Source organism: Podarcis cretensis (genome assembly GCF_951804945.1).
Source record: "Podarcis cretensis genome assembly, chromosome: 5".
Taxonomy (NCBI): Eukaryota; Metazoa; Chordata; class Lepidosauria; order Squamata; family Lacertidae; genus Podarcis; species Podarcis cretensis.
Window position 1 is genome coordinate 7,044,939 of NC_137174.1, and position 13,691 is coordinate 7,058,629.

Sequence of the window (13,691 nt, forward strand, 5' to 3'; positions counted from 1 at the left end):
CTTCCAGTTAAAGCTGAGAAAGAGAAATGAGGGCAAAATATTCACAGAGAGGGATCTGAGTGCAAATGTCAATATAGCTCAATATATCCTGTAAATGAAGTTGGGGGGGGGGGCAGAAGAAGAGTTACGCAACAGCTTCCAAGACCCTAGCACTGCACTTAAATAGGGCAAGTGGTATTTTCCCTTAGCAATAAAAACTCAGCTCCAGATTGGTCTCCTCGTGTAATTTTGCCCTAAATAGCCAAACATTGCTAGAGGTTAATTAGGCAATTTCCAGAAACTTGGGTAATATTCTTTCTGTGTATGCACCACTAAGCAACTTTTACAGCTAAATGATGTTTGATGAATTTCCCTGTTAATCACTGACACCTATTTGCCTTTTCCATATGTAAAATGGCTCTTTGTAAAAGGGAGCCTTTTTCTAGACAGAATCACCCTTCAGGCTTAACCGGGACATCCCTTGTCTCTGCTGAACAAACATGGACACTAAGGCATGGGGAAGATTTCCTCTAACGTGTAATTTAATCCAGAGAATAAACACTGCAGGATAGGCTACTGCAAAATGCAAACAGCAGTCTGAGAATCACTTTGAGGCTCGTGGAGGCGGGATGTTGCTCAGGCAACAATCTTTGGCATAAATGCCCCTATTCAGAACAAATATAGAAAAAAATGTCCCTGTTTTCATCAGAGACATGTTATTGTTTTCCATGCAAGTTCTAACCTTGTACATAACTGAACTTGGTGTTCAGAAAACTTGTACAGGATTGTGTTGTACGCATAATTTGGCAAAAAAAAGGAAAATATATTTTTACCACAATTTTGTATTAAACCGTGTAAATATACGGCATATAAACAACTTTGCTGATCTGCAAGCACTTTCATAATTGATAAATTTCAATTTCCCACACCCAGCTCGGAGGAGACTTAGTTTCTCAATCCATTTCAGTTGGGTTTTAGACCTACTTTTTGTACAGAAACTGCCCTGTTCATCCTGTGGTAGTTCCCATGCCAAGAGAGAGATGAGGAGTAGAAGCGTGTTGGTTCTCCTAGACCAGTGGTGTCCAAACTTTTCTCAAAGAGGGCCAGATTTGATAAAGTGAAGGGCCGTGAGGGCCGACCAAAGGGCCAACCTTTTTTTTAGGATTGAAGTTCTTGAGCTTGAGGGCTGAAGTTGTTGAGGTTTTTTTTTTAGGATTTAACCCCATTACCCCAGGAAATAAACTGCCACAGGGGCCGGATTAAACTGACCAACGGGCCGGATTAGGCCCCCGAAACAAACTTTGGACATGCCTGTCCTAGACCTTTCAGGGCTTTCCATTCCACTGATCATAGTACCCTTCTAGATTTTGATCATTGGGATTTAAAAGCGCCGCTTTTATGGTAGTTGCCTTCAGACTGGTGCTTCAGGACAACTCTCCCATTCCTTAGTACAGGGTAGGGTTTAATCTTGCTACCTATGCTTTTTAACATATACCTGAAGGAGCGTCTCCACCCCCATCATTCTGCCCGGACGCTGAGGTCCAGCGCTGAGGGCCTTCTGGCGGTTCCCTCATTGCAAGAAGCAAAGCTACAGGGAACCAGGCAGAGGGCCTTCTCGGTAGTGGCGCCCGCCCTGTGGAGCGCCCTTCCAGCAGATGTCAAAGCAATAAATAACTACCTAACATTCAGAAGACATCTTAAGGCAGCCCTGTTCAGGGAAGTTTTTAATGTGTGATATTTTAGTGTATTTTTGGTTTCTATGGAAGCCGCCCAGAATGGCTGGGGAAATCCAGCCAGATGGGCGGGGTACAAATAATAAATTATTATTATTATTATTATTATTATTATTATTATTATTATTATTATTATTACTGTATATATGGAACTGATTGAGATGCAATAAATATGTGGACATCAACTTCATTTCTATTTCTCACCTAATTTAGGTAAGTGGTAGTGACAAACAGGTGCTGAAGCACACTAATAGACTCCAGAGTTGTCCGCGACTGGACCTAACAGTCAGGGGGTACCTTTACCTTTTTTAGAGGCTACAGCAGGCTTCCTCAACCTCAGCCCTCCAGATGCTTTTGGCCTACAACTCCCATGACCCCTAGCTAGCAAGACCAGTGGTCAGGGATGATGGGAATTGTAGTCTCAAAACATCTGGAGGGCTGAGGTTGAGGTAGGCTGGGCTACAGAGCCAAGCCTCTTAGGGTCCAAGCTTTATAGAAACAGACGGACTGCAGACATATTCATGACTATTCTATACAGGATCTACACTTCTCAAGAGGTCCAGGGTCTACTGCATGGCATTCTCTTGGTGAAGTAGAGATTATAGTTTAAAACAAATCACATCTGTCAGAGCTGCCCCTAGGTCCCAGCTCACAGAGGACCAACGCGAGGCTGTCGTTATGTACAAAAGTCTTTATTGAGGTTCAGTTTCCTTTTCAAAGCCGCAGCGCGCAGCTCTACGTCTTAACCCTAGACCGGCGAAGTACCGTCTGAGTCTCCTCCCCTATGACACCAGTTTAAGATCCTAGCCCTGCTCCACCTTTTACGCTGCTCTCTCCTCCTCTGGGTCCTCCTGCCCGCTGGGGCTTTCCCCTTTCTGGACTCTTCCGACGCTGAGTCGCTTAGCTCCTCCCCCTCCCTCCGGCGGGCTTTAGGACCCGGTTCCCAATCCTCATTCTCTGCTGTCCCGCGCTCCTGTACATTTGAACTTGCCTCTCGCGCCAACCCAGTGACCTTCCTCCTGACCGTTACACTACTTCTGTCACTGCTTCCCTCTTCCGGGATACTGGCCGGATCTGACCTCCCCTCCGTTGTCTGACTCTCCGATGGAGGTGTGGTCAGCCCTGCCTTATCTTCTCTCCCTGGTGGGGAATGCACTGGCCCCGATCCTTGGGACTCTTCCCCCCCACTCTGCTCTCGTGGGGAAGCTGGTCCTGATTTCCAACTACTGCTCTGGGAGTCCCCGCTACCCCCTTGCTCCTGGGGCGTTCCCCTTGGGAACCCCCTACCCCTGGCCACTGGCGCCCCCTTCTGTGAATCTTCCGATTCGCTGGAGAGGCTCATGGAATCCCTCGGTCCACTGTCCTCTTCTCCTACGCTCCCCTCGGATTCTTCCCCTTCGCTCTCCATCTCCTCTCTTCCCTGTGCCTCTGCTCCTGAACCCCTGACAACATCCATATCCTACAAGCAAGCATTTCCTCATTTCTTGAGGCAGCTGTCCTCTGTGCAAGAGAAGAGGAAGACATGACCTCATAGCCATTTATTTCCACATAGACAGTAAACAGGATGTTTGTGACAGCAGACTGACCACCCGCCTATGTCCCATGTGCAGATTATGCTTTGCTTATGTGCGTTCGCGGTGACACAACCACAACAGGTTTCAACATGGAAGAACCACGCAAAGCCACCTTTCCGTAGCAGCCAGTTTTGCTGAATCACAAGGGCCCAAGCTTAAATCAACCGGGACTTCTGTGGGTGCATCATGCCCCAGCATGTTCAATGAACTTCGCAGTACATACTCAGTAATCCTTTACAAACAGCCTTCTTGGAGATGTATTGTGCATGTACTGGAGATGAATGAATGGCTACTCAAGAAAATCTGCATTTAAAGGTTTTTACATTGCTGTACTCCACCCTGACAGGGTGAGAGCAAAACAGAAATACTGTACAAACAAATATAATTAAGAGATTAGGGGTGAAACGAAGTGGTAAGCCTCATGCCACTTAACATTTATACAGCATTTCAGATTTGTCATAGCTCATCTGTCATAAATGTATAATGTACTATTAAGTTAAAATGTGAGCTGCAAGTAGAAGTACTGGTGAAATTATCAGAACCTTTAACTAATGGAGCACCTGAAACCTCTGAAATGCTGTATTTGTGTGTGTGTTTTAATGTTATATTGAATTTTGCATTTATGGTACTACAGTGGTACCTCTGGATGCGAACGGGATCCGTTCCGGAGCCCTGTTCACATCCTGAAGCGAATGCAACCCGCGTCCGGGCATCGCCGCTTCTGCGCATGACATCATTTTGAGCGTCTGCGCATGTGGTGAAACCGAGAAGTAACACGCTCTGTTACTTCCGGTCCCCGGGGAGCGCAACCTGAAAATGTTTAACCTGAAGCTACTTCAATCCGAGGTATGACTGTAATAAAAATAATTCATCAAAAAAGGGGTAAAGATTGCAAGATGTAGTAGGTGGGAAACTTGCTGGGAGACAGAGAAGAGACACTTATGAAACCCAAGAGTGCAAGAAAATGACAATTTGGTTAGGATTCTGACAATTACACTACTTTAAGAATAAGAGTGCCTCAAAGTATGGCATTTCTGTTCATTCTGAATCAAATTATTCATCCTATCTTTCTGAAGCTTAGCATGGATCTCTACCTCTTGTTGAATCAAACTTCAGTAAAGTTGGTTGTTGGGTTTTTTTAAAAAAAAAAAATGGCTGCCTTATAGTACTTTTAACATTTTTGCACTGAAGCACTGCTTTCCCACACTTGTGAAATGTTTAAATGTCTCTTCCCACTTTTATATCCCACTTTTCTTCCAAGGGGCTAAAAGGGGTTGTACAGTCATACCTTGGGTTGCGAATATGATCTGTGTGGGGGGCACATTCACAACCCGCAGCATTCACAGTCTGAAGTGCTGCGTCTGCGCACACGCATGACGTGATTTGGTGTGTCTGCGCATGACGTCATTTTGCGCTTCTGCGCATGCGCGAGCTCCAAAACCTGGAAGTAACCCGTTCCGGTAATTCCGGATTCGGTGCGGTCCGCAACCCGAAAACACGCAACCCACCGCATTCGTAACCTAAGGTATGACTGTACATGGTTCTTCCTCCTTTGGATTTTATTGTCACAACAACCCCATGAGGTACATTAGGCTGAGGGTATGTGACCTAGCTTTATGGCCGACTGTGGGTTTGAATCCTGGCCTCCCAGGTTTTACTCAAATAACCTAACCACTACACCACATTGCCAAACAGGGCTAGATTTAGGTTTGATGAGGCCCTAAGCTACTGAAGGTAACAGGACCCTTTTTATGTCCAGCAGTCCTTTGTCAACAACAAATTGTCGCTGTTTTTTGCGTTGAGTTTATTGCTATATGGTAATTTATGGACCTAATAGGTATCTAAAGCCATTTGCACATAACAAATAGGAGCCTACGCAACACAAAACACTGTTGCTGTATGTAGGTTTTACTTTATTTGTTTTTTAATCTTATATTTTGGAAATGTACATCCAGGTGTTTTTTCCTTTAAATTTTTTTGGGGGGCCCCTAAGAGAGTGGGGCCCTAAGCTATAGCTTGTTTAGCTTATACGTAAATCTGGCACTGCTGCCAAACATTGCGCAGTGGCATATGGTAAGGGAAAGCATGTAAAGGATATATTTTGTAATGGGTTAGCCTTAATGTTCTGATAAATTGAATAAACTTGAATCATTGCTTTTTTGGTTTCACCCCTGGATGTGTGGAAGAATTACTCTGCAGTTTTAAGCTTTGCAACCAGCAATTATGAAGAAGTTTACTAAAAGAAGACAACTATTCCATTGAACCATGTAAGACGTGTGTATACTATTTTAAAATGATTTACAACTATTTGAAACCGATAATGATTTCCAAATAAAGCTTTGAAGATAAAATTATATGGTTGTCTATCCCCCACAATTACGTATTTTAGTTCAAATATTTGCACTGTTCGAAAGCTTTTGATATCTCATTGCTTTTTTTCTGGGGAGATGCAGGAGGACGCATACCCCTAAACATTTTGTGAATCTAACGGGAGAAGAAACTTAAAATTTTTAGTTTCTCCTCTAGCACGGTGAATCGTCAGTTCCGTTGCTACCCCCAATGGCAGCCTCATTTCCTTTCCCAGTATTTTCTGAGTCTCAGACAGAAGCGGGCGTTTAATGTGTGAAGCAGTGTGGAATGTGCATGTGTGGTGTTTTACTAGTGCAAGTTTGGCCTCACTGAGGGGCTGTATTTCAATACGAGTAGGAAAATTACTGACTATTTTTCATCAACACAGCCAGCAAAGAAGTGTAAAGTTAATGATGACTCTGTGTAATATGAGGTAATGCATGTTCTTTGTACTTTTGTCCATTTACTGTATTTATTTTCCCCGATTTGAATTATAAAATGGAGATTTTCTTGAGTACCCCTAAACATTTTTTTAAGGGGGGGGGGAGAACTGGATATACTTACACAGTGCATAAAATTTACACAGCATACTTTTTTGGCTTTCCTTACAACACATAGCTCAAAACATGATAAATCAGATAGCAATAAATTTTGGTGCACCTGAACACTGGGTGCCAGCACTGTGGCAGAAAGCATGGGTGCACAAAGGCCCAGTTCTAAGTCAGCACATCACGTGAGGCGAGAAATGTGTTTACTGTGCCATGATTCCTTGCCATTTCCTTGCATTTTTGGTGTCTAAACTCTTCAATTAAAGTGAGGGTCCCCCCCCCCAATTTAAAAGTATCTTAGAATATATCCTATGTTGCTTGGGGGAGGCAGCGGGGGCTGGAAGGATATGTATTCATGCATACAGGCAAGTGGAGATTTCTCTAACTTCACTTTAAAACAAGCCACCTCCTTGAGTTTTTGCACCTTCAAAGCCAAGTCCCTCCCCCCCCCCCTTCCTGTGCAACCAAGACATTTCACAGCTTCAGGGGAGGGACTGCTGGGAAGCAGCTTTCGCAGCAAAAAAAAGGAAGCCATCCTGCTACCTCTTTAAGCTGTGCTGGAATGTCTGGTTTTACGGCACCATCACTTTTCACAGACAAGAACCGAGTAAGATCCACTTCTTCCTGGGGTTCCTCGGTAGCTTATCAGAAATGCCTCTGTCAGTAACAGCAGGCAAGATTCCACAAAACACACCTTGTGCACCACTTTCTTCCACTCTGGAACGCACCATCATGTGTGCATGTGCGTGTACTGGATATGACATTTTAATGTATTTTTAATCTTTGTTGGAAGCTGCCCAGAGTGGCTGGGGAAACCCAGCCAAATGGGCGGGGCACAAATAAATAATAATAATAATAATAATAATAATAATAATAATAATTAGTCATAGGATTGCTCTGTTTAGAAACAGGCCCCAAGAAAGAGCTCTGCCTGGTCCTGTCATTGTTATCTTTAGATGAGCAGCAAAAACTTATTTCAATGAACTTCCGCAGGTTGCTTTCTTGAAACTGGTTTTATGTTTCAACTGCTTTTTAAGATGCTCGCTGCCTTTCAGCGCTCTTTCTTTCTTATCGTGTGCTTTCTTTTTGACTTCAGCTGCCTTAAAAAACTTCATACTAAAGCGAACCATAAGCATCAAAGAACAATCTGAACTATGCAAACACAAGCCTGTCCACTCCCTGGCAACAACAAAACGCCGAACAAGGAGAAATGAAATTTCTCTCCCTACTTCAATCAACTACTCGCCACACACACACAGAACCCACAACAGCAGACAAGCCAATTTGAAACTGGTCAAGCATGTTTGAAGCAGGGCCGTCTTAAAGATACCCGGCGCCGTGGTGCAAAAACTCCCTCCGGCGCCCCCCTTTCTCAGAGCTTTTTAGTGAGGACAGCACTGCCGGCGGGGCTGGAGGAGTCGGGCAGCGGCTGGAGGGTGGCTCCTCTGTCGGGGAAGAAGTGGAGGCTGGACGCGGCGGCTCCCGGCTCAGCTAGCCGCTTTGTGCTGTGGTGGCCGCGGCAGACAGAGGCTCCAGGCGCGGTGCTGCTTTAGAACGTCATGGCGGAGGCGGGCAAGGGCAAGGGCAGTGAGCTGATGCTGGGAGGCGCCACGTCCAGCCTCCGCCTCTTCCTGGCGCCCTCCAGAACGTGGCGCCCCGGCACCACTAGCCTCTATGGGTAAGAGAGCCCTGGTTTGAAGTGCTCCAGAACACCTTCTCTGCCACAGAGACCTCCGAAGAGCATTAGCTGCCAGCACTTCTCTTCAGCTGCTTATTGTGAGATGCAGGTACACAGCTTGGATACTGCATGGCTAGAACACACTAACAGCAATTTATACAAAGTATCCAGGAGCCAAGAGTGAACATTCACCCACATACCTAGCCCCACATCCAATATCTGAGCTCTGCAGTGAGCAGACTCGGATTTTGTTATTGGGCCTCTTTTGCAAAAATAAAATACAATTAGGGCCCCTTTAAGACGGTGGTTTTTCAGAGCGCTTTGCAGATTCTGCCACAAGTTCTTGACAGTGTAACAGTGGATTATCATTCTGCTTCCTTAGATGTTCTGTGTTTGCTCAATGCGACTACAGTGGTACCTCGGGTTAAGTACTTAATTTGTTCTGGAGGTCCTGAAACTGTTCTTAACCTGAAGCACCACTTTAGCTAATGGGGCCTCCCGCTGTCGCCACACCACCGGAGCACAATTTATGTTCTCATCCTGAAGCAAAGTTCTTAACCCAAGGTATTATTTCTGGGTTAGCGGAGTCTGTAACCTGAAGCATATGTAACCTGAAGCGTATGTAACCCAAGGTACCACTGTACATTGCTGCTATCAGAAGGGGCTATAGCGTCACTAAAGCAGGACAACAAAACCCAACTGAGAACATTTTGGGATATGATATTTCTAGAATACCGTTCATCCGAAGATTGCCCTATGGAGGAGTCACCAGATGTCACCCACTGACTTTCAATCTTCTGCATCACTGCAGAAAGGTGCTTTGTTGCAATGGGGGTGGGGGGGGAGAGAAGTGCAATATACATAAATATACCTGCACACACTCTGAACTTGTATGGCATCCATGCCCACTTCGATGTTCTCCTGTTTCCACCTGAAGGGAAATTCCTTGTACTGGAAAATCCCTTTACACATATGCAATACTGCAACAACCTCCCAAGCAGGTTAGACCTGAAGTTGCACAATGGTGGGGGAGGCAGGCAGAAAGTATTGAATTTTAGTCTCCTCGTGGGCACGATAATTCTTGGAGAAACAGGCCAATTACTCAGCTAAGCTTTCTCAGAAGCCCCCACTTCACCACAGCCTGAAACACAGGGCCCTTGCTAAAATCCACTATCAGCAGTTTGGCTCCTTCGCCATTTCAGTCTCAGACCTGCTCTGGAACTTACTGAATACCAAGTCACTTCACAAGCTGCGATGGCACAGTACTCCTATGGGACTCTATCAGCTTTGCATCACTGTGAATTAACATTTGTATAGCACTTTCTGGTGTTCATGGGGACTTGATTCACATGTACCAGCTAGATGCATTCCAGTTTTATTGTTATTCCCCATACTCTAGATAAGTGGACTGAGGCCACCTAATAAGTTCAAAGCGAAAGGCAAGATCTGAAGGGGAGGGGGGTTGTTCCTGGTTCATTATTAGTCATTATGCTACACCAGCCTTTGAAGGCCCTTTGGGAGAGTTTCGCATATTTGAATAAATGCATTTTGGCATGAGGCGCTTTTCACAGGTAGGCAATTTCAAGCAAGCAACACTGATGGGGGAAGCAGAGTATTGGATTACACCAACCTTAACTCCTGTGGAGGACTTTATTTATTTCAAAGAGACAGATTCCAGATAAAGCCAAGATAAAAGATGGCACTAGGGCAGAAGAAGTATGTAACTCAAACACGGATTGAAATACCTCCCCCCAGCCTGAGGCTCTCCCATAATCCCTGACCATTGGTCCTGCTGGTTGAGATGATGGGAGTTTCAGTCTGGAGGACACCAGATTGGGGAAGGCTGGTCTACAACTCATTCTGCCATCTAGAACAGAAAGCAGGGAAATGATACCATTCCTAAGGAAGCACCTTCAGAATGTACCTTCTTTACAAAGAGCGCAACAATTTGGAAAACCTTCCAGGAGTCTCCTGTAACCTATTAAGAGAACTTCAGTCAATGATATGGAAAGCAGCTACAGTGGTACCTTGGTTTACAATCATAATCCATTCCAGAGGTCCGGTTGTAAACCAAAACAGGTTGTAACCCAAGGCAATGGGGCCTCCAAAAAAAAAAAAAAGGATTGTAATAAAAAAAAAATGGGTTGTAATCCAAAACGGTTTCAAACCGAAGTACCACTGTACATCCAATTATTTTTCTGGCTACTGAAGATCTTGCAAGTATGTACTGGAAAGGGCCTTTCAAGTTACAACTTAAAAACTGCACCGTCTTTCCCAGAAGCTATTCTAATCTGGGTGCCCTGTGGTTATACCTTTTTACATGAAATGCCCTCTGTGCATGATCAGGGCTCCTAGTGTTACATGTCGTCGTGACAAATCCTGGCTTAGTGAAAACAAGCAAATGTGGGGGCTCCTGGAGAGGCCCTCCAGCTACTGTGAGCCAAGTCATGGCTTGCCTTCAAGTGTTGTCTGAACCCAGGACTATGGTTTGCCTCCAGAAAAACCGCAAGCTGTGAACCCAAGAACAGCTCACGGAGCAAGGGCAAGCTACGAGCCTGGATTCAGGCTCCAAGCACACACCAAGCCAAATGGTGGCTTAGCTCAGAGCAGACACAAGCCAGAGAAGGAGCCAAGCGGCTGCGATCTCCCCTCCCGGGAGGTCCCACTAAGCCAGAGAGCTTGGGTTTAGCAATGCTTCCGGGCCAGGTCTGTGTTTATGTTCTTAGAACGGAGCTCCTGGGAGTGAAAAACAGTTTCAGACTTGAATCCTAGAGATTCCTCAGCTCAAATCGACTGTGAGAGCTACAGTATGACACTGGAGGGGGCACAAATTGAGGCAGCTCCCCCCCCCCCCCGCCACTGATCAGTGACCCTCCCAGCAGAGGAAACAGCAGAGAAGCCCTCAAGGTACATGATGGGGGGGGGGGTTGTGCCAAGAAACCACGTGCTCTGCCAGATTCATCAGTGGCGCAGACCACTCCTCTTACCATGAGTCCTGATAACTCACACCTCTCTTGTGTGGGGGATAAACTTAATTATAAACTCTCCACCAATTGCCAGCTCTCTGGAACTCTTCCCACTAGCTCCCAAGATGTTCTCTGTGGTTTCCCAGCCGAAAGGGAAATACACTCTGCAGCTGCCCAGGGGTAGGTTATCTTTTATGCACAAGCTGCCAGCTGAAACCCTGCACCTGGGCAGGTGTGCTATCTCCCTCCGCTCCCCCGATCCCGGCGCTGGGTTGCCACTCCCCGCTCGGCCTCAGCTTCAGGGCCTGCCAGGAGACACTTCCCGGGGGAGGAAGCCAAGGTCCCTAAACTCCCAAGGGCCTGTTTATGGAGCGCTTGCCCGGCGACTGGAGGCAGCACCAAGCAAGCATCACCCCGCAACTCCCCGGGCGTCTCCCTGCCCAGGGGGGCCAACTTGAATAAAATATTAGGGGGGTGCAGGTAAGCCCCACCCTGCATAATCAATCACGCACCAAAGCTTTGAATTACAGATAGGTAGCCGTGTTGGTCTGCCATAGTCAAAACAAAATAAAAAAATTCCTTCCAGCAGCACCTTAAAGACCAACTAAGTTAGTTCTTGGTATGAGCTTTCGTGTGCATGCACACTTCTTCAGGTATCTGAAGAAGTGTGCATGCACACGAAAGCTCATACCAAGAACTAACTTAGTTGGTCTTTAAGGTGCTACTGGAACAAAGTTTTGAATGGCAGTGCCATTCACTTGGGGGGGGGCAGCCCTATCAAATACTGTTTAAAAGAGGAAAGGGACCCCGGCCCTTAGGAGTCGGCTCCTATGTTTCCACTACTTGCCTTGCCGCAAAGTTTTTTTGGGGGGGTGGGAGCGGGCGGCTAAACTGCGCGAGGGGTCCTAAGTCCCTTTAATTAACCGCACCCAGCCCAAACAAAGGCGCGGCCTCGGAGAGGTTAGGGAGCCCCGGTCTGGCCGGGACGCGCCACACCTGGCCCGCAAGGGAAGCTCAGCTCCGGCCGGCCGTGGCTACACGGAGCTCCGCAACACGTGCCGGGGAGGGGGGGGGGGTCGTCTCAGGTCTCGGGAAAGCAACGAAACGGCCCCCCCCCAAAGCCTCGCAACTTGTTGGGGGGCCACGAAGCCCCGGGCGAGGAGAGTGGAAGCGCTGCCAAGTCTGTGCGCCCTGGCGAGCTGCCTCTCCGACGACGCGCCAACTTACCCAGAAGAAGAAGTTGAAGGTGAAGAGCAAGTACTTGATGCACTTGGTGCCTCCCTTGACGGGCATCTTGGAGGGTTAGACGGGCGCGTTTCGCTCCGGGGCGACTTGAGCTGCTCGGCGTTGCTGGACGACGCGGCTCCGTCTGCCCGCCCCGCTTTCTCCTTGCTCCGACCTGGCGGCCTCGCCCTGCCGCTGCGCGCCGCCTCCTCCTCCTCCTCCTCCTCCAGCGCTGCGCCCGCCTCGCCGACGCCCTTCCTGGAGCTGCCCAGCGACGCCGCCCCCTCGCCGGCGGCGGCGCAGCCTTGCAGGTTGGGGCGGAAAGAAGCGCCGGGCTTCCCTGGGGCTGAGTCACAGTCGCCGGCGAGCGGGGAGAGTCGCCGCCCTGCCCTGGCGCGCCCACCCACCCCGCCGGGGCGCGCCTGCTTTCCAGCGAAGAGTCCGGTGGACCCCGAAAGCTTGCCGAGTTGCCGGAATTGCTTCTTGTTTTTCGCCCAGCTTGTTTGGCATTATGACTTGCCCGGCGTCATCACTTTTTGCTTTACACAACAAAAGAGGGCAGGCCCTTGCCCTAAAGATCTTGCCGCCTGAAACTCGGTGGAGGCAAAGCGAAACAAGCGGAAGGGATTCTTTCCTCCTCTTGTTTTGCGCTCCACCCTCGTTCTCTTTGAACGGCAGCCCCAAACACAGAAACGCTTAGGAGGTGGTGCTTTTTCCTTCCTTATCCACACTTCCTGGGACGCAGGTGGCGCTGTGGGTTAAAGCCTCAGCGCCTAGGGCTTGCCGATCGAAAGGTCGGCGGTTCGAATCCCTGCGGCGGGGTGCGCTCCCGCTGCTCGGTCCCAGTGCCTGCCAACCTAGCAGTTCGAAAGCGCCTCCGGGTGCAAGTAGATAAATAGGGACCGCTTACCAGCGGGAAGGTAAACGGCGTTTCCGTGTGCGGCTCTGGCTCTGGCTCTGGCCAGAGCAGCGATGTCACGCTGGCCACGTGACCCGGAAGTGTCTCCGGACAGCGCTGGCCCCTGGCCTCTTAAGTGAGATGGGCGCACAACCCCAGAGTCTGTCAAGACTGGCCCGTACGGGCAGGGGTACCTTTACCTTTACCTTTATCCACACTTCCTAGGCACAGGTCTGGGATTTCCAGGTGAATCCCGGCTGAATCGGAGCAAACAACAGTCCGCAGAAACCCCAGCTCCCGTTTGCTCAGATCCAGGGCTAAAACGCAGATTTCCCCAGGAAAAGCTGCTGAAAAGAGAAAGAAACCACTCAGATGTGGAGCTGGGAACCCCATCCCTATGCTTAGAAACACAACACAGAAGGAAGCGTGGATGGGCCCTTAGACTTGGCATTTTGTATGAACACAAATGTTTTCAGTCCTAAGGTACACAGATCAGAGCATGGAAATGTTGTTGTTTAGTCGTTTAGTGGTGTCCGACTCTTTGTGACCCAATGGTCCAGAGCACGCCAGGCACTCCTGTCTTCCACTGCCTCCCGCAGTTCGGTCAAACTCATGCTGGTAGCTTCGAGAACACTGTCCAACCATCTCATCCTCTGTCGTCCCCTTCTCCTTGTGCCCTCCATCTTTCCCAACATCAGGGTCTTTTCCAGGGAGTCTTCTCGTCTCATGAGGTGGCCAAAGT

At 48.1% G+C, this 13,691-nt stretch overlaps 1 protein-coding gene across 1 annotated transcript in view; it reads right to left on the reverse strand.

The window, feature by feature from the left end:
• Positions 1 to 12,213, reverse strand: part of CD9 (CD9 molecule) — a 29,963-nt gene extending 17,750 nt beyond the window's left edge. Inside the window, exon 1 of the mRNA XM_079975500.1 lies at positions 12,055 to 12,213. Within this exon, the coding sequence (XP_079831626.1) occupies positions 12,055 to 12,120 (66 nt within the window). The 5' untranslated portion in view covers positions 12,121 to 12,213. The remainder of the gene's footprint in view (positions 1 to 12,054) is intronic.
• Positions 12,214 to 13,691: the final 1,478 nt, after the last annotated feature.